The sequence below is a fragment of the Equus przewalskii genome, chromosome 23 (assembly GCF_037783145.1).
Source record: "Equus przewalskii isolate Varuska chromosome 23, EquPr2, whole genome shotgun sequence".
Classification (NCBI taxonomy): domain Eukaryota; kingdom Metazoa; phylum Chordata; class Mammalia; order Perissodactyla; family Equidae; genus Equus; species Equus przewalskii.
In genome coordinates this window covers 5,220,928-5,246,331 of record NC_091853.1, presented here as the reverse complement: position 1 = coordinate 5,246,331, position 25,404 = coordinate 5,220,928, and the positions used below count along the sequence as shown (strand labels likewise).

At 36.3% G+C, this 25,404-nt stretch overlaps 1 protein-coding gene across 10 annotated transcripts in view; it reads right to left on the bottom strand.

Moving 5' to 3' along the window:
- FIRRM (FIGNL1 interacting regulator of recombination and mitosis) overlaps positions 1-25,404 on the bottom strand; it is a 39,332-nt gene that overhangs the window by 13,601 nt on the left and 327 nt on the right. For 3 of the 10 annotated variants that reach the window (XR_011532137.1, XR_011532136.1, XM_008525535.2), the window contains exons 2-16: positions 23,185-23,224; positions 21,938-22,026; positions 20,401-20,505; positions 19,750-19,890; positions 18,544-18,709; positions 16,953-17,037; positions 15,158-15,296; positions 11,185-11,265; positions 9,693-9,757; positions 6,302-6,450; positions 5,894-6,023; positions 4,590-4,776; positions 3,689-3,771; positions 3,293-3,344; positions 1,898-1,987 (exon numbers count right to left, since the gene is read on the bottom strand). Coding sequence is in view for 5 of the 10 variants with exons in the window: in XM_008525535.2 (XP_008523757.1) it covers positions 1,898-1,987; positions 3,293-3,344; positions 3,689-3,771; positions 4,590-4,776; positions 5,894-6,023; positions 6,302-6,450; positions 9,693-9,757; positions 11,185-11,265; positions 15,158-15,296; positions 16,953-17,037; positions 18,544-18,709; positions 19,750-19,890; positions 20,401-20,505; positions 21,938-22,026; positions 23,185-23,224 (1,602 nt within the window). In the remaining 5 variants the exon portion in view is untranslated. Of the gene's footprint in view, positions 1-1,897; positions 1,988-3,292; positions 3,345-3,688; positions 3,772-4,589; positions 4,777-5,893; positions 6,024-6,301; positions 6,451-9,692; positions 9,758-11,184; positions 11,266-15,157; positions 15,297-16,952; positions 17,038-17,409; positions 17,536-18,543; positions 18,710-19,749; positions 19,891-20,400; positions 20,506-21,937; positions 22,027-23,184; positions 23,226-25,404 lie in introns of those variants that run through there. The other 7 variants (XM_070591279.1, XM_070591280.1, XR_011532138.1 and 4 more) reach the window with 6 other exon arrangements.

Here is a 25,404-nt window from a genome sequence, read left to right as displayed (position 1 = left end):
CACAGTAACTTGACCATAGCAGGAAATCAGTATTTGATAACTGAAGAAAAAAATTAAAAGTAACCCCTCATTTATCCATAATTTACATATCTGATAGCCTCAATTACTGGAAAAATGTAGAAAACTGAGAAATACATAAGACATCTTTAAACATAAACTAGCATTTATCTTCTTTCTTTATAACAAGGCTTCTAGACATTTTGAGCTAATTCATTCTGAGTTGTATTATTCTAAAAGTTAAAATTTCAGAACAACCTCAGGAAAAGGATAATTTTATTCCTATTTTATAAATGAGAAACTTGAGGTTACAAGGACTCTTTCCCTTCCCAGTCCCACTTCTTCAGGAAGGGCGTTCCAGTTAACAAGGCCTCTATGAAAAACAATGGACCAGGAACCAAGAGCAAGACCTCTGATGGGGAATAAAAGGTATTAAAATTCGAAGAGACCTAGAGCTGACAACTCTTTTGGAGTTTTGGAGGGAAGAACAGCAGCCCTCACATACTTTCTAGAGGGCTAACAGGTGGGCCCTGTGTGCTTCTGACCTGCAAGAAAGAGGGCTAGGTGGCTGGTGTGGTTCCTCTGGTGCCTGGCCAGCCTCTTTAGGACAGGAAAGCAGACACGGACTTGGGGAAAACACTCCAGTCAGAAATAACTCCCAGCGTTTACTGAGCAACCCTCTAAGCTTGGCACTACAAGTGTTGTCCTTACAGAATGTTTCCAAATAGTTACACATACCCACCACTTTGTAGACAGGGTAACTTATGTCCAGAAAGGATGACTTGCCCAAGGTCGTAGTAAGCCAGGATTCAAACGAAGGCCTGTAACCCCTTTCACTAACCTAGTGGTTCCTAATCTTGTATCCATGTTAGAATCATGCAGGAATTTAACAACAATAACAACAAAAACATATTACAGAACCTCACTTCATAGCCACCACTCCATACCCACTCCAGGAAGATGTATTTTTAAAAAAGGAGCTCCAGTGACCAGTCCCGGGGACTGCACTAGGCTCCACAGGTTCCTTTAATTAGAGAATCTCCTCTATCATGGCAGACTTTGTTTTCCTCACAGCAGCAAACAACTAAGGCTCATCATACTTTCAATTTTCCCCTAAAAGTTCAACTTATTTATGGTAAAAAAAAAACTTTATTAAGAGCATGTCATATTCTAGCTCTTCAAAATAAGTTAAAAGGGGCAAAGAATAAAGAACCGTTTCATTTCAAGTATCTTAAACGTATGAAAACAAGGGGGAAGATATATTTCAGGAAGACAGAATTGGAATGATTATCTAAGCCTGCAGCAAAGTCATTGACCAAGACTCTCTCTCAGACCAAAGCTAAGTCAGGCTCTTCTAAGCCCTCTTTCTCAACTAGGCTTCGACCTTCCGCCATCCTTGCTGGGCCTGAATCATCCAGTTTTAGAAAGAATCCTGCTAAGTCAATTTAGAAAGAATCCCTCACTGTTGGTATCTGATCACTGTGGTCCGTGTTCAGCAAGAATCTTGTCAAGTCAGTTTAGCCAGAATCACCCCATACCCTTGATACTTCCTCTAAGCAATCTGTATCCATTGACCTACCCCTTGCTCCTTGACTATAAATCCCCACCAGTCTATACTGTATTCAGAATTGAGCCCAGTTCTACACTGAGGTCTCTTTTCCCCTCACAACAGTTCTGAATAAAATCTGTTTTTACCACTTTAACTACTATATAGCTCTGGTTTTTCTTTAATAACATCAAAATCTAAACCCATCTAAAAGCAGTAAGAAAAGCAATCAACATACTAAAAATTTATGCTCAGATCACATTAACATTTACATGTAGAATAAATCGAAGGACAAAAAAAGCCTTCAAAAGAGCCCGAATCCAATTCTCAGCAATTGCTGACAAAGATCCTTGCCTGTTGGGGTGGGGCCATGAAGAAGAACAGACGTCTGAACAGTATTGATAGGTTGGTGAGCTGATAACATTCTCCAGGGCAAGATTTTATCTGGGAAAAGACGAGAGAGAGAGGAGAGAGTGACTGACTTAAAACCATAGCTTTTACAAGCTTTTATATGCCAAAATATTAACAGCAGCTCTTTCCGGGAGGTAAGATTATAGGTGATTTTAACGTAATTTGAAGGTTTTCTTCATTTAATTTTTTTTCTTCCGTGAACCTAGATTACTTTTATAATGAGAAAACAATTTCGACATTATATTTAAAAACAACACTTTGGAATTTCTATGTCTAATTACTATTTTGATGATAAATTGATTTGTCAATCATTCTACTAAAAGACAATTCATGGAATGTTTTTAAGGTCTAAGTACAATAATGCAGAGGTGGTTATAGCTCAAGATTGGAGCTTCATCAAAAGATTTTATAAATTCAATTTTCTGGAAATCAATTCCTATCATAATGTACTAGGAGAGCTTTTACTTAAAGGAAAACTTTAATTTAAAGGAGACATAATACATATAACACAAAAATCACTCTATCTGTTTTGTGCAAGATGTGTTAAGGATTTAGTGAAGTGGGTAAGTGCTCCAGACCATTGGCCATGGAGACATAGATGTCAGCTGTTCAGGTTATTATACACCTCACTGGATTTAGTCTACAACATCCTTAAAAGGCAAACCAAGAAATACATAACACAATAAGAAGAAAGAAAAGACACATGTACTCATAAGATCTTCATCAAAGCCCAGGAACGAAAAACAAACAGGTCATGACCATCTTATATGGAACATATCAAACATCTCAGAATTTAAAAGCAAAAAAAGGTCAACATTGAAAAGATTAAAATAAATCATCATTAAATCACATTCTCTTTGTACCCTCTCATAAAGCATTACTTCTTTTCCCAAAAGGCATGGATCACTATCACATTTAGTCCCTCTCAAATCATCCTGACTGAAAGAGATACAACAATATAAGAGTCAGTTTGTCTGAGTCATAGTAAAGAGAGAGGGAGAAAAGAACTCCCTCTAGATGTCATCAACATTACAACTAGCTCTTTTCTTATTTTCTACTTTGTATTCAATTTTAAATTTATTCTCAATTAACAGTCTTTCTTTTCAGAAGAATAGTACTCTATAAAATTTTGAATATATGAGACAATTTCCCCAGTTTTACACTGTTTCTAGTACATGGCTCTCAATAGCATCAGCATTAATGCAGCAAAAAGAAACTGTCAAAACAATTTAGCTACCACGCTATTTCTCCTTTCAATATTCACATTCTTTAAGATGATCATATCCTCAAAGGAACTGCACGGAAAGTGGATGTTTTAGGCCTTGTAATTCTACTCACCAGATGAGCCACGATGGTGACATGGTGTGCACAGAGTTCAGCAGACCCATATCTGTGATAGAAAGAGAAGGCAATCTTTATAAAATTATTCACAAAAGCAAAGAGAAGAACTTCCATAAAGCACTAAATATTCTAAACTGCAGTTATGTCCACAGCCAAGGAATATCACAATATACAAGACTACTTAAGCAACAGTTACCTATTGACTTGAACCAAAGAAAGGAAAGAGGGAACCCGGTTCCTAATTTAGTGCTATGATATGAAATCAAACTGTTTGGGGGGCTATTAAAAGATTATTGAGACAGAATGTTTCTATAAACTTAAAAGTATAAAATCATGTACTGTTAGTCACTACTATAAATCAATCCCAAAACCAAAAAAGTAAGTATGCTGTACCGAGCAACGAAGCACCACGCATCCACAGCTAGCAAAGAGGTGATCATACTGGCACTGAGCACAGCGTTCAAAAGAGCAGCATCCTAACGACAAAGATACCAGCATTGATGTTACATTGCTCAAAACAAAACAGGACACTATCACAGTCCAAATAATAACAGATCCTCAAGGGGAAAGCTCTACTTTCTAGTATCTGAAAGAACCTACACTACCATTCCCTCAACATTTATTGAGCACCTACTGTATATTAAGCATTGTGTTGGGCTATGGAGATTCAAAAGTGGTTTTAAATGTGGTAACTCAATCACTAGGATCCACAAAGATTCTCTAAGTAGCCTGAAATCTTTCAAACAATATATACAATATACATGCCTATACTTTTGCTTCTGCCTTTACCTATTCAAATACAGTATTAAATAGGTGCCAGATACTACTCATTGTATAATATCTTAAATGATCCTTATGTAAATTCTAAGAATTTTTTCCTAGAGTTTTCTCAACATCTTTTCTAATACAATCCCTTTTTTAAAAAAATCTACATTATACGATCTATAGGAGACTCGGTACTGCATACTATTATCTACTTCTTTTCTTTATGAAACTGAATTAAGCAAAATCCTACATATTTCTCCTCTTCTCACATTGTCTTTCCATACCTTTCCACTCAAAATGTTTCTCAAATACTTTAGCTAAATATTATATCTGAATACTATGGGACTCTAGGATTACCATTTTCTAGGATACAAATGAATTAAAGGGTAAAATATGCAAGCTGAAAGAATGACATTTAAAAAGAATATACATTAACTATTCCCACACTTTCTTCTGTATATGAATCACAATTTCAATTAAAAGAAGGCAAATATGTAATCTCACTTAGCCCAGCAAGTAACAAACTTACCAATTCGGGAAACAGTGAGGGATGAAAGGAAGCAATAAATGCACACAGATGAACACAGACATGCTGATACAAGGTGATGGCGCCCTCGGCTTGCCCTTGACTCCTTACTCCCTGTAAATGAACGGGCAGAGAGAGCTCACCAGAACACTGCTCAAAACTGTAGAAAATGGCTCTGAGTAGAGATACTCTGCAGGGGAATTGAGAACATTGAACCTAACATTATTAACAGTTCATAATTAGCAGGTATAATAATGACACAGGGAGGGTTATTTTAACAAAGCAGAATGTCTGAAGAGGTATGTATCAACAACAGTTTCCAACATATGTGAATATGTATCCATATAAATAAAATACAGTCACCGTTAGAGAAATGCCTTAAAGGAGAAGAATTTTCCTGTACTTGTTCTTTTTAATCATCTACCAACTATTTATTTAGTACTGAACTATACAAAGACAAAATTCATCAAGGAACTTGAAATTTAAATAGCTAAATCACACAACATATATAAAATAGAAAATAGGTATTATAGTTCAGATAGGGAGGAGTCATTTTAAGATTGAAATGGATTAAGAAATATTCACAGAAGATTTAAATAACAAATTAAAAACAGGCAAAATATAAATAGGTAAAGAAGACAAAGCTTGAGTGAGACGGTAGAAAGGAATAACCAGTCTGAAGAAGCGAAGCGTGCATGTGGAAAACAAGGTAAAAGGCTGAGGAGCAAAAGCAGAAGGTGGCGAGAGAACAGGATGGGCTTTACATGCAAAGCTGAGGAGTCTGGACATTCCACTTTAGTTTTTGAGCAGGAGAACAGGAAGCAGAACTGGGCTTCAGGGAGACTAACCTGGTAGTGGTGCCCAGAATGGGCTAAAGGAAAGAGTGAAAGACTAAAGCATAGCAATAATGCAGGGAATAAGAAAGTAGAGCCTGGTGTTGGTAAGGAAGATGAATTCAAGTGAAATTTCCCAGGAGGTAACATATAGTATCTAGCTTTCTACTTAACAGAGCTCATTTGTAAATGTTACTAACCACATTTACTCTGTTACACTAAAATTCATAACACTGGCTACTAGACAGTACTTTCTAAAACAGTGAACAAAATTTAAATATTTTTAGCATCTGTTATGGATTTATATATATTTATCTATTTTTATAAAGCAGCGACATATATGAGGTCTACACAGTAACTATTAACTAGAACATGTGACATAAGAAAAAACTGAATTTCTAGATCATTCTGAACAGGAGGGCATTCTAAACCATCCATAATATGACTGGATATAAACAAGGCCACATACGCTACCTGGTCGTAGTTTCCGAGGCCTGGCTCTCTGTGCACCACAGGGTCTGCACGTCCTCAGGCTGAGCAGGCAGCTTATCCATGATAACAACGAGCAGTAGACATTGTGGGAACTGTAGTTCACATGGCAGCTCTCATAGGTAAAAAAAACAGATTAATTAAGTTACACCAAATTGGTAAAAACATACTCTAAATATTTTCAGCAGAAATCTGATTGTGATATATAAAGAAATCAGAGGCATAATTTTTTTAAATGAGAAATATGTTCCAAGAAAAAAAAGTAGAAAGAATTTTAAATAAAACTTTTAAAACTTAAAAAAAGAATGACTATGTAAGGGTAAAATAACCCTGCCTCTAACGTGTCATAATTAATAAGAGAGGATTTAACACTAAATCTCTTTTGAAACTTACCTAATCGACTGTCCAAAACCACTTGCACGAAAGGCTGGAATGTGAGAAGCTGAGTGATGAGGGGGTCCAGTGTGAGAAGGAAAGCACCCGCTATTTCCTCCTGCTGTGCTTTAGAAATCCTGACGGCATACAGGCTTGGAGGAAACTTGCTGCAAAGGGAGGGAAAAAATTCATTGATTAATAGCTTTCTTCTAATTTTAGGTAGAGGTAAGTACTGTAAACATGTTCTTCTAGCAGTGGAAATATATAAAAAAAGTATGATGCATTTTATAAAGTAAAATTCAAAGTACTGAATTGACATCATAACTGTATGAAGACCTCTGAACTAAATATTACTATAATTCTATAAAATTAAAAGTTTATAATCTTAGAGAAAAACTGAGTATACTACTGTTTTGATACATTTTAATACCATTTTGACAATGATATCCTTAATAAATACTGTAAAAATATGAATCTTAACTAGTAAAAACATATATAAAAAGATATTTCTGATAAATTCTAACATAATTACTTCTATTAAAAGTTGTTTTAAAATAGGTCGAATGTGGAACCTATTATGAGTTACTGCTCAGTTTCTCATAAGCAAGAGCTTTACAAGAATTGAATACTAACACTGAAGGAAGATGCAAAGACTTTCATGGGAAATGTCTCAGTAACTGGGGTTTAAACTAAACTTCAGTCAAAACCTATGTGAAATAAAATATGTATTCAATATTTTTTGCCATTTTTTTTTTAATTGTGGCAAACTTGACAGTACATGAAAAATCCCTGTCTAGAGGGATAAAAGCATTTAAAAGGATGCACTTAAGATAAAGAGGTCTTTGTAATGTGATGAAGAAAGCACCAGTCTCTTATTAGTTTGACTTTGGTTCTTTCATTTGACCTCCCTGAGCCTCAGTTTCTTCACTTGTGACATTGATTCAGAGTTGTGAGGATTAAATTATAAGTAAGGTAAGACACAGAGTCATACACTGCGTAACGATGTTTCGGTCAATGATGGACCACATGTACGACAGTGGTCCCATAAGATTAGTAATATGTAGCCAGGTGTGTAGTAGTCTATACCATTTAGGCTTGTGTAAGGACACTCTATGATGTTTGCGCAACGAGAAAATCGCCTAATGACGCATTTCTCAGAACATATCCCCATCATTAAGTGATGCATGACTTATATAGAAATAAAATATATGTAATGATACTCCACAGACTTGAACTATTGCTACTGAGCATCAAAGAAAGTATTTGTTTTTCAATCAAAAGATGTATTTAAATTGATTTATTTGACAAATGTTTATTAAGTGCCTATGTATATATCATGTGCCTTTCCAGGAGTGGGTGATATAGTAGTAAACAGAATATACAAAGCCACTGCCTTTATAGAGTGTATATTCTAATGAATGGGGCAGTTAACAAACAAGCGACCATGTAAATACATAATATAGTAGATGTTAATAAGTGCTATAGAGAAAAAATAAAACAAGGTAAGGTGGACAGGAAATTCTGTTGAATTGTTTGAAAATTGAGTCATTTGTGGGTTTGCGCAGAGAAGTCATGTATCTAATTTATGTTTTAGCACTCACTTTGGCTACTGTATGGAGAAAAGACTGGAGCAAAGCAAGAGTGGAAGCAAAGACAGTGGGTAGGATGCTCTTTCGCAAAAGTCCAGGCAAGAAAATAACAGTGGACAGGATCAGATGGTAGCAGTTCAGGTGGTAAGAAGTGGTTGGATTCTGTATATATATACTGAATATATATATTTATACTGAAGGTGATACTGACAAAATTTGCTAATGGACCAGATGTGGGAATGAGAGCAAGAGAAAAACACTGAAGACGACAGCAAGTCCTTTTGGCCTGATCAACATGAAGAACAAAGTTGCCACTTAAAAGGAAATGAGGAAGCTACAAGAGGAGCAGATTTTATAGGGGGTGGGGAAAGAAGGGGTAGGAATCAAGAGTTCAGTTTGGGTCAATTTAAGTGCAGATTTCCTGATTGGCAGTTAGACATTAAAGGGGAGAGATTAAATTTAAAGTCTTGAGATTAATTGACCACAGAGGGAGAAAAGGCTTGAAGATTGAGCGCTGGAGCACACCCAACTTAAAGAAGTGGGGAGAAGAGGAGGAACCTGCTGAGGAGGCTCAGAAGCAGCAGCCAGTGAGATCAGAAGAGAACCACGAGCGTGAGGTATCTTAGAAGCCAACAGAAGAGAGTTCAAAAGAAAGGGTAAAGCACTGCTGACAGGTTACATAAGATGAGGCCTAAAATTGACCACTGGATGCAGCAACATGGAGGTCATTGATGACCCTAACAAGAAATGTTTTGTTAAAGTGGTGGAACGGAACGTCTGAGTGGAATAGCTTCAAGAAAGAAAGTAGGGATAGTGATCTGGAAAACTTTTTCCAAGAGTTTTGTTGTAAACAGAGGCAGAGAAATGGGAAAGTGTTTGGAGGAGGATGTAGAGTTGAGAGATTTTGTTTTTTTTATATTCTTAAGATGGGAAAAATTATGGCACATCGGTATACTCATGAGAAAGACTAGGAGAAAGGGAAATTGATCATGCAAGAGGGAAAGGGAACAATTGGTAGAGCGAGGTCCCTGAGCATCTGAGAGAGGATGAAATCTAATACACAGATGGAGAGGCTGGCCTTAGGCAGGTGTAGACAGTTCATTCATGGGAACAAAGGAATACATGGGCCTAGATACAGGTAGAATAGTTGATGTTGGAGGGAGTATATGGAAGTTCTCTTCCGACTGCTTCCATTTTTCTCAGTGACAGACAAAGTGAGGACATTAAATGACAATGAGGAATGGGGTGGAGGTGTTGGAGATACAGAAGTTTGAAGAGGAAGAGGTATGAAAAAGTGGTCTAGAAAACTAAAGAGGACTGCTGGATAAATGAGCTGACAGATTATTTTAGTGTAAAACTGTGGGCTCTTCTGAGGTAACAGTCAATTTCAGATATCACTTAGCCCCTATCTAAATTATGATACTTTTTGGGAATTCACTTTCTTTTTTGAGATGGAGTTTACTACTCAAATCTCATAGAAATAAAATAAAAATTAACAAAGACAAAAAAAAATATGCCAGTATAAAAATACATAAATGTATATATAACCTCTTTTTTTTGCCTTTGGTATTTTCAGCAGACCAATTATTCATCACTCAGGTGTAAGAAGTGACTAGTTACGAATACCAAGATAAGTAAAACTTACATAGAATCTATTCTTTATAAGCTTCCATCTCTAATTATTTTAAGCAAGCAGATTAAAAGTTTACTAGAACATTAAGAAATGTTACTTTGATGTTTTATTTTAAAATGATATCCCCTTAACCTTTGCATGGTTCAAATGGCACTGTTACATTTTAATAACCATATGGCATTCTTACCTGTGTATCTGAAGATAAAGCTGGTGCAATGTACAGCAGGAATCAGAGAGGAAAGGAAGAAATTCCTAGAATAAAATAACTCTATTCATTCTTTCTAGACAATGTGCTTTTCTATACATATCTTCTCACAAAGCCATGCAAAATAAAATCCTCCATGTGCCACATTAAAAAAAAAAGTTCTTGCATGAGAATAAAGAGGAGGATGAGGGTAAGCACCTAACATTCTTCACTGTTACAAGGATCACCACAACCAAGATTAGCAGCGATCATTTCTAAGCACCTACCAAGTGCTCGGCAGACAGGTAGCAAGTGACTTCAGGTACATTACTTAATTTTAGTGCTCTCAAAAATCCTATGACAGATTATTATCTCCATTTCACAGAATAGAAAGCTGAAGGTAAGGGATCAAGTAACTTGATCAAGTCACAAGGCTAAAAACCAGCAAGGCTGGGATTCAAGTACAGATGTGACTGCTCTATCCATTATGGTTAGCCTATCTCTTAGAAAGTAAAGAAATAATTTTTATTGTACTACAGGATATAGAAAAAAAGCTGATGATTAATTTTTAAAAGTTTAAAATTTCCCTGATAGAATTGATTAAAAATAGCATAATTAGGGGCAATTTTGCCGCCCACATACCAAGCAAATATCAGATGGGTAACTACCCATAAAAGCCACTGGTGCCAGGACCCTCCCACCATGTACCTCTGCTACTGAAATACACACCTGCAGCTGCAAGGAACACAGGGTTGGAGCAGCCAACTATAGTAAGTGGCAGTTGCCCAGAAGCGCCAACTCAGGCAGCACACCAAACAGGGTGGAAATGTGCCATGGCATTCTGACTATAATAAACAATCATGGAGAGCCTTACCTTTTCCTCAAAAAGGAGGAAGATAAAAAAAAATTCAATGTGGACAACAGTTTTGTTTTTTTTTTTAAATCACCAATATCTATTATAATGATGTTTCTTTCACTGGCTGCTGTAAGCATTCTCTGCTCTTCTCTCCAAATAATCTGCCTTGATAACTTCTCTTCTATTCACATATCTTCAACTATCACTGCTACCCTTATGACTCCCAAATATGCAGCTCTTCTTAAAATTATTAAACAGTTTGAAAGGTTTGAACATTTAAACTTCAACAAGCTAATACAGAAATATAGTAGAAAAAATTTATAAACAGTATTTAAAGGAAAACTGAATTATCTTCTGAAGATTGATTTGTGCTTACAGAATTTTATTTATATTTATGCTTACAGAAATAATCTTTTCAGAGAATTGAATAAAAATAATGATGATAGTAACATCTTTAACGATATAACAGATATTCAATATTTAACAATTAACAACATTAAACCAAAAGAAAAAACACTACAAAATGCACTCTTGACAAAATAACTTCAAAATATTGTTCTTGGCAGGAATGACAAAAACAGGATAATCTGTAATTTATTATAGATTTCACATTTACACATTATAAAAAATAAGCCTTACCTTAGTATAGTGCAAAAGGGAGTTAGCAAAGAAACGACACAATTTGAGTGTTTTCTGAAATAATCTGTAGTCAGCATTATCCTGTTCAAAAAAAGAAAATAAGAAAGAAGAAGTAAGAAAAGAATATGAAATTAGCTAAACTTGTAAATGAGACAATATTTTCTAAAATGATCTCTCAAACAGAGTATAAACATTTTCTTAAGTAAACATAATTCTTCTCTAAATTGTTGTTAGGAGCAATACAAACAAACAGTGAATGACGACACAGATATTTCAAAAACTTCAACTTTACATTACTGAAAAGAAACTTTAATCCATAACAGCAGAAGAGGTGACCATTCTTGGTTGATCTGAAAGTGAAAGAAGTTTAAACACCTTATTGTTGTTATATGGGGATCAGAAAGATGGTCAAAGATGTTCAAAAAGAAAAAGGTCCTTTTGGATGGTCAAAAGAAAAAGGTCTTACAAACCAATAAAAGAATGACATATAAAAGAAAACAGGTAAAAGACAAGAGAAGGCAGCTTACAGAAAAGAAAATACAAATTGCCCAAAAACCGATATTGAAAAAAATCCAAATTACAACCTAATTACATATTTTCTGAGCAGGGCAGGGAGAGGGCTATTTGATTAGCAAAGATTCAAAAGACTGATTAACATCCCAGAGTTGATGAGAAAATGGGGTAATGAGCACTTTCTTTTACCATTCGTGGGAGCAGAAATAATATCACCTTTGCACTATTATTCAAAGCTAAATGTTAAAACTCCTTGACCCAGTAGCACAATTCCACTTCTGGAAATATATCCTATAGAAATACTACTAGTAAGGTATGCAATGCAACATTTTCTTATACAATGAAAACTGAAATGAACCAAATATCCATCAACTGGAGAATGGTTAAATAAATTCAAAGTATATCCATAAACTATAATAACATTGAGTTTTGAAAAGAATCAGGTAGATATACCTTCACGGACACAGAAAGCCCTGAGATAGATTATTAAGTAAAAAATCAAGCTGCATAACAGTATGTATAATGTAATATTATTTTAAAATCTGTGTTATGTGTTAATATTTGCTCCCTAATCTCCCTAAATAAATCAAAACTTTACCTGTGGTTCTGTCTAGCAAAATAAAGTAGGATCTCACTTTCCGTGTTAGATATTTGTGTAATATGTGAAAGTTTTCTGAGTATGTATCACATTTGTAAATTGATAAGACAGTGGGCAATGCCAAGACAGCTATGCCTAAGCAGGGGAGGTAGAGGACCATGGAGCCATCATCTGTATTGAATTCTCACCCTACCACAACTACTACATGACCTTGAGAAAGTTTTGAAATCTTTCTATGAGGTTGCACTGTGGTTTGTACTATGGTTACTGTGAGATTTAAATAGTGTCTTACACTCACACAACTTAGCTCAATAAATATTGGTTGTTATGTCATCCAAATGTTATACCCTATAATACAAAGAGCTTTAAATTAGTACCATAAAGTCAAACAGATACATTATTGTCTTTAATTTTAAGAATAATTTCATATGAAATAATATATCTTAACTTTAATGTTAACTGACTATGTTCAATTTCTTTCCTACAACACAGCAAAACCTTAATTAAACTGATCAAAATGGAATTGGATGATCCCCTAATTGAATATGATCCTTCATTTTGACCTTTGCTAAAATTATTTGGATACAGGCAATTTTCCTCAGCAGAAATAGGTTAGATGAAAATTCACCCTTCTTTGATTATTATGAACATGAACTCTCTTATATAGTGCTACGGAAGTTTAAAAGTACAGGGATTAAAGATCAATCTACACTGACCTTATAACATACTCAATAAGAAATCTTTTTCAGCTTAGATGTCGTATCACAAGAAACGTTCCCATTGCAGATGTAATTAGTCAAGATGAGGGCATATGGGGAGGATGTGCCCTTAGACCAATAGGACTGTTGTCGGTAGAAGAAGCTGGTGTGAAGACACAGGGAGAGAAGAGCAAGTGATGATGGACTTAGAGACAGGAGTTACAGCTGCAAGCCAAGGAACGCCAGTGACACGAGAAACTAAGAGAAAGGCGTGGAGCAGACTCTCCCCAGAGCCTTCATGAGAATATGGTCTTACTGACACATTTCAGACCTCTATCCTTCAGAACCGTGAGAATAAATTTCTATTGTTTTAAGCCGCCCAGTTTGTGACAATTTGTCATGGCAGCCCCAGGAACCTAATAAAGGGAACTGATATATCTATATGCTTCCATAAATAGAATATTACCTATTAAATCTAGTGGTTTTATTTTGATGTTCTTAAAAATAAGGTGAAAAAACTGCTTGGAAGACTTTTAAGATCATAGTTTGATTCCTCAATAAATATCAACAGTGAACAGCAGAGGGCACTCACTGCTCATCAGAATTTAGAGTTAAGAATGGAGAAACCATACAGCTATCTCAAGGCTCGGACAGTCACATTTATCAGTCTCAAATTTTCACAAGTAAGGAAAAACATGAAAATTTGCTTGGTAAGTGAGGAAAGTTTACAATTTAAATTCTCTGATTTTCAAACACAAGCAGTTAATATAAGCTGAACTTACACACTTTATGTACAGATAGCCACACTGGTCAGGGACCCCAGGGCTTCTCCTTTCTCTTCCACTAGAGACTACACTGTTGCTTGGGCTTTCCCCATCTCACTCCTGCCCAAGAATCTCTGTCCAAACTTACCCTTCAGGTACTAGCTCGGAGTCTGTGGTGTCAAGACAGGTAAGAAGGAAATTGGGAAAAGAGGAGTTTGGGGTTAAGTATATGGATGTATAAGATAAAGGTGAAGAGGGGAACAACTCTCCTGCCTTTGACACAGGATACCCAACCAAATGCCTCCTGTCAGCAACCTGAGAGGAATCAGAAAGGGTACACAAAGGAAGCGGGGACAGAAAAGAAAGGGGAAAAAGAAAGAAGGGATATAAGGGGAGGATAGAAAGGAGAAAATGAAGAACGGCAAGAAGGAAAAGGTTAGCCCCCTTCCTAAAGGTGCTCCTCACTTCCTTCTTACCAACGTCAGAACTCCTTTTCAAACTTCCATCCTCCTCTAGGGTGTGTCTTTCCAGATCATCCCCACCCCAGGAATTCTAACCAGTGTTTAGGACTCGATGAATCCTTACACATGCACCCCCACAGCTGATGGGCAGGGAAGAGCACAGGCACAAAGGAATCAGCTGTATCAGCTTGCAGGTCTACAACAGGAAGGGATCTAAATGTTATTCTACGAAGAAATATTTAATTCATTTTCCCATTGAAATTATTACATTTAACTGTTAGGTTCCGAGTACTGTTAATCCTATAATTTAGGGCTATTATGAGTTAAATAAAATTTAAAGGGCTAGTCTGAGAACAAAAGGCACTATGTATACATTGTTATAGAAAAACGAACTATAATTCCTAATAAGTGTATTACAAATTTTTAGAATACAATCCGTTTCATAAATGAGATGCCAATTCAACACTATAACTTTTTGAAATAAAAATAACTCTAAGTACATACCAACTTTAGAAGACTGATACATATACACACACACACACACAGAGTTGTATATCACATCACCACACTTTGCTGGATTGGTGAAGATAAGATTGATGATGGCTATATTAAGGCAATCTTAAATAAATAGAGGACTAAGGAATTAGAGTTCTGTCCTAGGGTAGAAAAGAATGAAAGAATTCTGAGGGAATGCCGTGATCAACCAGTTAGTATGTAACAGGGGAGACGGGAAGACTCTTGAGGGAATGAGTACAGACAAGTCTAACGCAATGTTCTGGGTGAAAAGTAATGAAGGGCTGTAAATAATCCAAGAGATTGGAAAAAAAACACAACAAATTAAAACTCTTTTAGGTAAACTGATCCATAGCTTCAAATGAGATTTAGTGACTGCCAAAGGAAAAGAGCTACTGTTTAAAGTGCTGTTAGACCACGTTTTACCTGTGCATCTGACTCTGTCATCTGTTCAGCTAACTGTACACAAGAGTGGAAGGAGAGAAGAATGTCTTCACATAAACTAGTAATTATCTCTTTGTGTTTCAGTTGACTCTTTATAACCGACTGGTGCTTAAGGCTTTGCCTAAATGAATAAAAAGAAAAGAATACAGTCACCACCAAGAAACACATCAGGTAACTTAGAACCATAAAAACATGACCTAACAGAACATGTGAAAAATCACAACGCATCATATATAGAACTAGACACAGCACAATTAAGATGTGCTGACTTTACCTCTGAAGCCGGCCTGCTAGTTTAATTAAGTTGCTAATTTTTTATTTCTCCTTATAAAATATTAGTTGAGCTCTTATTATGTGCCAGGTACTCCGCTAGGCCCTGGGGATAGAGAAGCGAATGAAAAGACACAGTCTCCACCCTGTCTGCATGGAGCTTCTGGTCTAGCACAAGAGAGAATATTAAATAATTATAAGAATAAATAATTAATTACAGTTGTGATAAATGCTAAGCTGGAAATCTAATCTACCTTATTCTTAGGGTGAGGATATCAAAGAATGCTACCATGAAGATGTAACACTCAAGCTGAGAACTGAAGGAAAAGTAGGAGTTAGCAAGGTGTAGAGCAGGGCACAAGAGCATCCCAGGCAAAGGGAAAAGGTGAGAAAAGGCTCCAGGACAGGAGAGTTTGGCATGTTTGAGGAACCAAGAGCAGGAAGAGAGCAGCACAGATGGGCTTGTACAGAAGGCAGGGGCCAGAGAGGATTAGGTTGTTACTGTAAAACAGGATGGATTTTAAGCAGTAGAGTGACATGATCTCACTAACATTTTTAAAAGATCAATCTGAACGTTGAAAATGGAAGGGGGCAAGAGTGGAAAATACTCCATGATGGTGATGGTGATGTGGCTAATTCACTGAGCACTCACTATGGGCCAGACAGAGTTCTATGCATTCCACACTGAACAACTCAGTTAATTCTCACTATAACCCCACCAAGAAGGTGCTAAGGTTATTACTCACATTTTCAGATGAGCAACCTAAGGTTCAGAGAAGTTAACCAAATTGCCCAGGAACTCAGGCGAAGTAAGTGATTTCAGAATGGATTCAAGCATATGCCATATGGCTCTGAGTTGACACTTTTAAGCCAGTACTATTACTTGCTGGCAACCTAATGACCTGGTGGTGCAAGAAAAGGACCTGAGACCTGAAAGACCCACAATGACCTTTAATGTTTTATGCATGTGTATAAAGTAGAGGCTCTTAACCATTTTCACTTCTCAACTATATCTCCTCCCACCCTCAAGAATCTGATGAACACTATGGGCACTCTCCCTAGCAACCCTTCATAACGTTCCAGTTAAAAGTATTTTACAAATGGAATTAAACATGAACAACTCAAAAGCATATAATGAAAGGATTATATTCAGCTCTGATTATAATTACTAATCTATGTAAGCCTAGAAATAGGACACTTGTTAGTCAGTTAAACACTAGTAGCAGTAGGCAAGTGGTTAAGGCCCCATGGCCCATTACTTCAGAAGTACTAGCTAACTAGGTAGAACTTTTTTTTTCTTTTTTGAGGGGCAGCAGGTAAAGAAGTCCAATTTGGTTTGGGAGCTACAAGTATAATATGTGGATCACCAGACAGCAGTATCAGTCAACAGTATACACACCCATAGAATGTTTTAAGTGCAATCTAAGAAAACTTATGAATAATTAAGATTTTGGATAGGGAAAATATTACAAAAAGTAAAAACAAAGAAAAAAACAAAAACTCTTACTTAATTATAAACTTCCAAGTATTGGCATGAAATGCATGGTCCATACTGGAAATAACAGAGCAGATTTCCAACAATGAATGAATAACTACAAAGAAAGATAACAGAATTCTTAGGACATTCAAATGTCACATGGCATGAGTCTCTCCTATATTTAAAAGTACCTACTGAACAATTGTGATTTGTTAAAATAGATAACGCAGTTTGACAAAAACTGTGTACAAATAATTATTGAAAATAAGTGTCAGAGTTTTGCTTTAAGGTTTTTCAGTTATGGAAAATTAAATCTTGAAGTTTATATCTACTCTATGACCTAAATAAAACTAAAAATGTTCAGTGAAATTAAAGTTGTGCCCTATTATAAATGAAATATTCTATAGATATTCTAATTCAAAATGACAAACTGCTAAGGAAGGAAAACCTAACAAGAAGAATTAAAATGAATTTGCACAGTACTCACGTAAGGCTTCTACTCTGCCTGTGGTAGATTATCTCTAAAAACGGCCACAGTAACTCTGCTTTCTGTGTCCACACTCTTGGGCAGTTCCCTTCCATACAGACCCTGGGCTTAGCCACATGACGTGCTTTGGCGAACAGGATAATAAACATAAGGCAAGCAGAGACTTGTAAAGTGCTCGTATATTGGGGCTTGCCCTCTCGTGCTGTTCTTAGAAACCCTGAGGCATCGTCAGGTGACCGAGCCCGGGGGGTCAGCTGGATGGACGGACGATGTGCTACGCGTGGCTGGCTCAGTACTCCTGCCTCCGCCAAGAGCCACACGTGATTGAGGCCACTGACCACAAACACATGAGCCAGCCAGCTGCACCAGCTGGAGCAGAGAAAGCAGTCCCAGCTGAGCTCAGCCCAAACTGCATTCATAGAATCATGATAAAATAAAATAGTAGTTGTTTTAATCCAATAGATTTTGAGGTGGTTTGTTACAGATCAAAAGGTATCCGATACACTGCACAAAACCAACTTACTCTCTTTACGCTGAAGCTATAAATGCAATCTTTGCCCTTACACAGTGGAGTACTGCTTTTGAAACTCTGGGTCATAATCCATCAGTGACTGATGGATTTAATGAAGTAGCAATCAGCAATTCTTTAAAAATGAAATAGAATAGAGTACATTACATGTAAAATGGGTATTACTTCATGTATAATAAATGTGGTGTATACCAACACATTCACAAACACACACATACATATGTAATTATATGTGTTCTGGGAAGGAATGTAAACTTCATTTCTTCTATGAATTACGGTTTAAAAAATCTGAAAGCTACTGCCTCAGAATCTGGACTACTTGAGAGGGTATAAAGTCGTATAACTTTCTTTGTTAATCACTGTGAGAAATCATCTACTGTGAACATTAACTGAATATACAAATCTATGTTAGGGCATCAAATATCAATTTTAGAAATTCTAAAATTAAAAAGATTAAAAATTTATTGGGTAGATTTAAATTTTTTATGCATAATAATTAAGATATCATGAATCATTAGAAACAATGTTGGATTTAATAATTTAACTGATAAACAATTTACAGTCAATATACATCATATACTAAATAGCAAGTTTTCTTTGCTCACCTGTTACCATATTCAAAATATCAACATTCTCATCTACTAAAGGGTCCATGGAAACCATATCCAGCAGTTCCATCAGCTGCTTTTGAAGAGAATAAGCTTCCTTGAAAAGAGCCTGGAGAAGGTCTGAAACTAGGTGTAAACGCCCAGAATAGACAGATTCACTATTCTGATCACAAATAAATAAAAATGAGAGAAAAAGCAAGTCATAAAATGCTGAAGAACCAAAGTTACTTTAAGTTATTCTATCAGAGCTCAAAAATGTAATGCTTTTTACTGAATCACATATTCATTCATTAAATAAATGTTTAGAGAACATCCGTTATAAACAGTGTACTTCAAAAGACGCAGGCATGTATAAGATATGATTTCTGACTTCCAAGATCTTGCAAATATAGAACTAAGAGAGAGAGAAACAACATAAGTCAGGTGCATGACATTTTAGCACCCTATCACCAAAGAGAAGCATTAATTAGCAATTTTTTTGTTTTTTATGCTTTTTTTAGGTGAGGAAGATTGGCCCTGAGTTAACATCTGTTGCCAATCCTCCTTTTTTTTTCCTCCCAAAGCCCCAGTACATAGTTGCATATCCTAGGTGTAAATCATTCTAATTCTTCTATGTGGGATGACACCACAGCATGGCTTGATGAGTGGTGTGTAGGTCCACACCCAGGATGCGAACCAGCAAACCCTGAGCCACAGAAGCAGAGTGTGCAAACTTAACCACTCAGCCATGGGGCCAGCCCCCTAACTAGTGATTTTCATTCACCCAGTAAGTAGCAGCATCAAAACTTCCTGTGACCCACAAATCCCAGGCCAGGTTTTGCGCTTTAAAGCTGCCTCGGGAACATAGAAAGGGACTAAATAAGGGTTAGTGTCCCTTTATAGGAACCTAATCATTAAGGAATTCATCTGGTCCACCAATGTCATGACAGAACTATTGCAGGATCTCTGTGACTCAATACAAATCCATGTCACTTCCTTCTTTATAGAGAGCAAATAGGATAAAAACAACAACAAAAATGCAAAAGTCCACTTTTTATGACTGCCTTATAACCACTTATCATTTACATACATGCTTTTTGTTCTACGGGAAAGTCTATTCCAGTAACACAGCTAAAATGTAAAATCTTATGTACAAACTGTTTTATTCAGTCCCTTTGCCATGGGTTCTACGTCATTTAAAGTGTACTCAGACCCATCACTCACCTTACAATGTACAAATGTACTCTTGATTACATGTAGGACTGAGGAGGGGAGACTATGAATATTTTCCAGAATGATGGATTCCTGTGTGGCACAGATATGCTGAACGCATCCTGTAAGAGCTCCTAAGAGCTGCACCATTGTCTGGAAATAAGAGAAGAAATTTAATTCAGAACACATTCTTTGTGCACTTAAAAGATGTCAGAGAGTATGCCGGGTGCTAGGGATACAGCAGTGAACAAAATGGACACTCTTTCCTCCTTTCACAGAACTTCAGTCTATCAGAACTACAAATATTGGAACGACTGGCAAGCCATCTGGGTAAAAAAAAAGTTGGAATGCTAACCCACACATCAAAGCACACAGCAGGTCTTCTATACATACTCTTTGAAATCACAGGTAGGGCATGCTATCGTGATTACTTGTCTTCTTGTACGAGTTTAGATCTTTACTCAGCATGAAATTGTACAAAACACTCAGAATTTATGCTTTTGCATTCATGTCTTTAATTCTACAAATTTAATTCCAGTATTGGGCCATTACATAAAAGAATATATGGTTAATTAGTATCATTGTAAAAATTCTCACACTCTTTAAGCTACCCCCCTCCCTCACCCCCCACCCCCTGTCTTGTTCCTAATATATTTGACATACCTCTAAAATATTTCTTAGAGTGGTCTGGATTTCTAAATTTTGGCTTGACAGTCCTCTGGCTTGACTGGTTAACTCATACATCATGTCATCAAATAATTTCACAGTCTGTGAAAACATAGCAGGTTACACATAGGAGTAATAGAAATTACTAGAAAAGGAAAGACATATTGAAGAAAAAGAATCAGATGATTTGATTTTGCATTACTAACAGCCATAGGATATTGTCTAGCTTAACAATTGCACCTAATAATGTAAAACATATACATAATATAAAGTATTTCTACAATACAATCTCTAAAAAAAAAAGCCTCCAACAGAAATTGATCTGTTTTCCATTTCTGCAGTTTGAATCTATTTAATAACATCCATTAAAAAAAATCACAAAGTTCATTTTTTGGATGTAACAAAGGTAAGTGTACTCTTTACACAACAAACAATGACGGTCTTAACCATCAACATTCTTATGGGCATTTACAAGGCTATCTTCTGGCAGTGGTAATGCATTTGTGCTGAATTACCTGTTCACTTGTATTCTAACCAGGTCCCTTTTTGACCAACTCAAAATACCATTCCTGGGTTAGAGGTACAATACGTGACCTCAGAACTATGTTTTTTTATCTGTGAAAAGTTAGCCACCCTATGATCTTAATACTCAGATCTTTCTAAACAATTTAAACAACCTAAACAATGCACGAATAACAACATAGTCAACAACCCAATGTAAATAAAAGAGGCTATTGTTTCCCACAGGCTTGCTAACACTCAACATTCCTGTTTTCATCTATATAGTAGCTGTACCTTTTTCTGGTGGTCAAGAACAAATTCTAAAAAACTTTTCAGATAGAAAACAATTAAGTGAAATGAGTAAAAGGAATTCTGATGATTATCTGCTTCAAAGCTAAAGATAGAAATCCATTCAATAAGAAATACGTTATAAAAAAATGTTTCCTTTGGGCACAATAGTATCTTTAGTTCCCTCAATTAGAAAAAAAAAGTTCACTGTGGTTTTCAGAGAAAAAGTATACCACATACATCTAAAAGGTGGTAAGGTAATCAGTGAATTTAATGTTTTCTCTTAGTTACTTGATTTTACCCATTTTCCAGCCTTTTTCATTCTAAGACTTCTTTAATAAATTTTGGCTTCATTTCTCCACACAATAAAAATTTAAACAATTATTAATAAACTCCACAGAGAAGATACAACAAAGGGACTTAGCTAACTTCATTACCTATCCCAAATTTTCACTGAACATCTTTAAAATAGAAGAGTATTTAAAATTAGCTACAAATAATGTAAGTTCAATTAGTAAAGGATCCATACTATCTGAAAACATAAGTTTTTAATCACCTAATGATCACACTAACACCATCATATTCTCACAGGACATCTATTTTTTTTACTACTTTTTGCATTTCAAATATGTTTGATAAATTAGAAAAAAAAAGAGCCACAATTGAGAAGAAATGACCTAAAACAGCCTAGATTTTAAGAGCCTTTATAACATGTAGATCACTTAAGATAATAATAGTACTATACCTTTGGCAGCACTGGTGAAAAGAAATTCTGTTCCAATGTCAAGTGGTTCATATGAGGTAAAAACATTTCTACAAGAATTTTCAGAATTTCTATAAAGCAAAAGAGTAACATATTTTGTGGGAAAATTAAGTCATGTCACCCAACAAAGATCATTGCCCTTTTTCAAACGTGAGAATGTGTAAGTACTAGCAATCAAAAGTTTTGAACAGTTTCAAAATGCCCTGTTCTACATAGAGAATTAAGTATTTGAAAGAGTAGCAAAAAAAAAAGAAACAAACAAACAAAAAAGAAACAACTTATATGTCCAGCAATTGAGGACCAGTTAATGCTTACAGGTACATCTACTAAATAGGACCTGCTATTGTTAAAATGTTTATTAGAGATTATTTAAAACCATGAAAAAATGTTCACAATACTTTAAGTTTAAATATAAAAGTTTCCAAAGCAGTATAATAGCAATTTTAATATATATAAATATGTATATACAAAGAAAAATAGATAGGCTAGCAGGAATATATAAAACTGAGATGAGAATGTTCTATATCACAATCTTAACCATTTCAGATAAATAAATGTTTCATTATTTTTCATTTTTCTGCATGTTTCAAATCTTCCACAATGAATATGTATAACTCCTATACTCAGGATAAAAAATAATTTTTTAAAAAATAGACCCTAACAGGCAACGTAGATTCAAAATTACAACACATATTCTGCAACCAAGTGAAATGTAAATAGAATAAGCTAGCTCAAAATATGAGTAAACTGTGGAGTCTAGTCTTAACACTCTACTTCTCCTAACTAAATAAGTAAATCACATCAAGTAAGATTAATGAAGATGAGAAATTCAACTTTTTCTAAATGATAAATTTGTCACAACCTAAAGAAACCGCTTTTTGTAACTTAGAAAGTATTTTGTAATTGACACTAAACATGTTCAAGGCTGAAGGTTAACGTAAAATCTGTTTTATACAGGTCTAACCATTTTAACTAAGGTTTAAAATTTACAATGTGCTTATACATACATTATCAAACAGAACACTTCTGGTATGTATCCAAAATAGAATTTAAAACTTTAAGTATCCATAATTGGAAGGAATTTGGTCATTTTAAGTAACTGACGGTTACAGAGGCTGTAACACTACAATAAGAATACATTTGAAGGGAATATGAACTTGTATTGATATGTGGGACTCAGAGCTTAACGATGTCAAAGTAAATCATAGAATTACACTAATTTTACTTACGAATATGCTCCATCCAACTGTCAGAATGCCGATACATAGAGTAAAAGAACTAAGGAAGATAGTAGTACCACAGTAATAGGATATTCACTACTGAGAATAAATTTAAAGCTATGTCACCGATATTTCAAACAGCGGCAGGGTCACCCAGGGTGGACAGGTTTCAGCGGAGCTTCCAGACTAAGAGCGATGAGGAAGAAGGACCTGGGCACCCACTTTTGAAAAAACTGGCCGTGAAGACCCTATGAACAGCCGTGGAGCATCATCCCATAAAGGGCCGGAAGGTGAGAGGATGACACAAAAAAACTGGGCAGGGTTCTGCTCTGCTGCACACAGGCTCACTGGGAGTCAGAATTGACTGGACAGCGCTAACAAGAGTTATGCAGACATACACGTAGAGGCTGAAAAACAGTATGTAAAATGCAAGACATGAAGATAATTATATTTGGGTGATAAGATTGTAGATTTACTGAAAACTTTTCTTTCATTTGTTGAAAATAGTGAAGATAAAATACAAACAAAAGCTGAAAAAAAATTGTCTAATGAGACTTCAGTCATTTTTAAAACATGACAATATTTTTAGCCCTTCACTGACTAAGTACTATGTTCCAGGCACTACTCTAGGTGCTGGGGATAATCCAGTTAAAACAAAATTTCTGCCTTTATGAACTTTACAGTGTAGTGAGGATAACCAAAAAGACACAAAGTAAACACACTAATTTCTGTTAATGATTCAGTCTCTTTAAAAAAAAATGAACAGGGCAATGTGACAAAAGTGTTACAGACTGGGTTTGGGGAACTACCTAAATTGCAGACTGGGTTTTGGGGAACTACCTAAGACTGAGGGCTCTGATTGAGGGCAGAAGAGGTGACATTTGAGCTGTAGGTGTAGATTTGTGGATGGGGGATTCAAGACACAGTTTGAAGTCAGAAACAATAAACTTAGCGACTGGATGTTAGAGAGAAGATTCAAAGTCTTGGCTTGTGAAACCATTTATTTAGATACAGAAAAGCAGGGCACGTTTGGATTCTTTTGAATGTTAAGTTTGAGACTCAAAACCAGGTGGGAATGCTGACTTTCAATTACTGAAATCCCCCTATAAGCTTGAGAGGATAAAGAGGACCTATGTTTCTTATCTTTGTTCCCCCAAAGCCTAAGACCCTGCCGGGTACAAATCAAGGACCTAGCAAATGTTTCTGAGTAGGAGGATGGCTATTTGTTTCCCAAGTCAAAATTCTTGAGGACAGCAATTCCGTATCCACACAACGACTAAGAAACGGCTTTGGTACCTAAGCCGGATTTTGCTAATGCCTAGGTGAATGACTTCTATGTGATGGTAGCATTTATATTTGGCTTTAGCTGTAAATAATTATTTGTGCAGTGTTGCGACTCTCTCAAGTGAAAGTCATTTTTTCTTTTGGGTGTAGTTTTACTTTAAAGGTGAGCTCAAAAATGTAAAAAAAAGCAAAAAACCTTTTAACATGATGGGCTAGGACTCCTAGCACACCTAACAATCACAAAGGCATGAGACTACTAAAAACGGTCTGCACCTGGACAACGAAGGCATTAAGTCATTCAAACCCAGCAGACGAGAACCAATTACAAAAGGAAGCAACAACTTCTAACCAGCAACGACCGAAAAGAGGTCCGAAAGGGGGTGGGGAAGAACATTTTTAGTTCTTTACTACCCATCTTTTACAGACTTGGCATCATGGTAGAACTACGTCCTTTAATTCTCACAATACTGAGGGGAAGGTATTCATATTCACCACCCATTTCAGAGACGGTAGGAACTCACTCTCTCTCTCTCTCTCTACCTCATGCAGCTATTAAGAGCCAGAGCTCGGCTGCCTTACACCTCAGGTCTGAGTCTTGGCCTCCCCGACACCCCCACGCAAACGTATCTACACTGAATTGCACGTAAGGAGTACAGAAACGCTCAAAGGCGCAGGGGAACGGGCGAAAACGCCACACCCACTGCCAAAACCACGGGGCAGAACACCTCCGCGAGCCCTTCCAAAGCCAGGCATGCCTTCGGCAGGCGCCCACGGGCCTCGCGCGCCCTGCATCCCCTCGCTTATTCAGCTCGCTCATCAACAAAGAAAGGGGAGGGCTCAGGCCGCAAAAACAAAACACGGCCCAGCCGCCGGGGTGAGGAGGCCCAGCAGCACGGTTCGAGACCCGTCCCACAGCCCTCTCTAGGTGGAAGTGACAATGAAGGA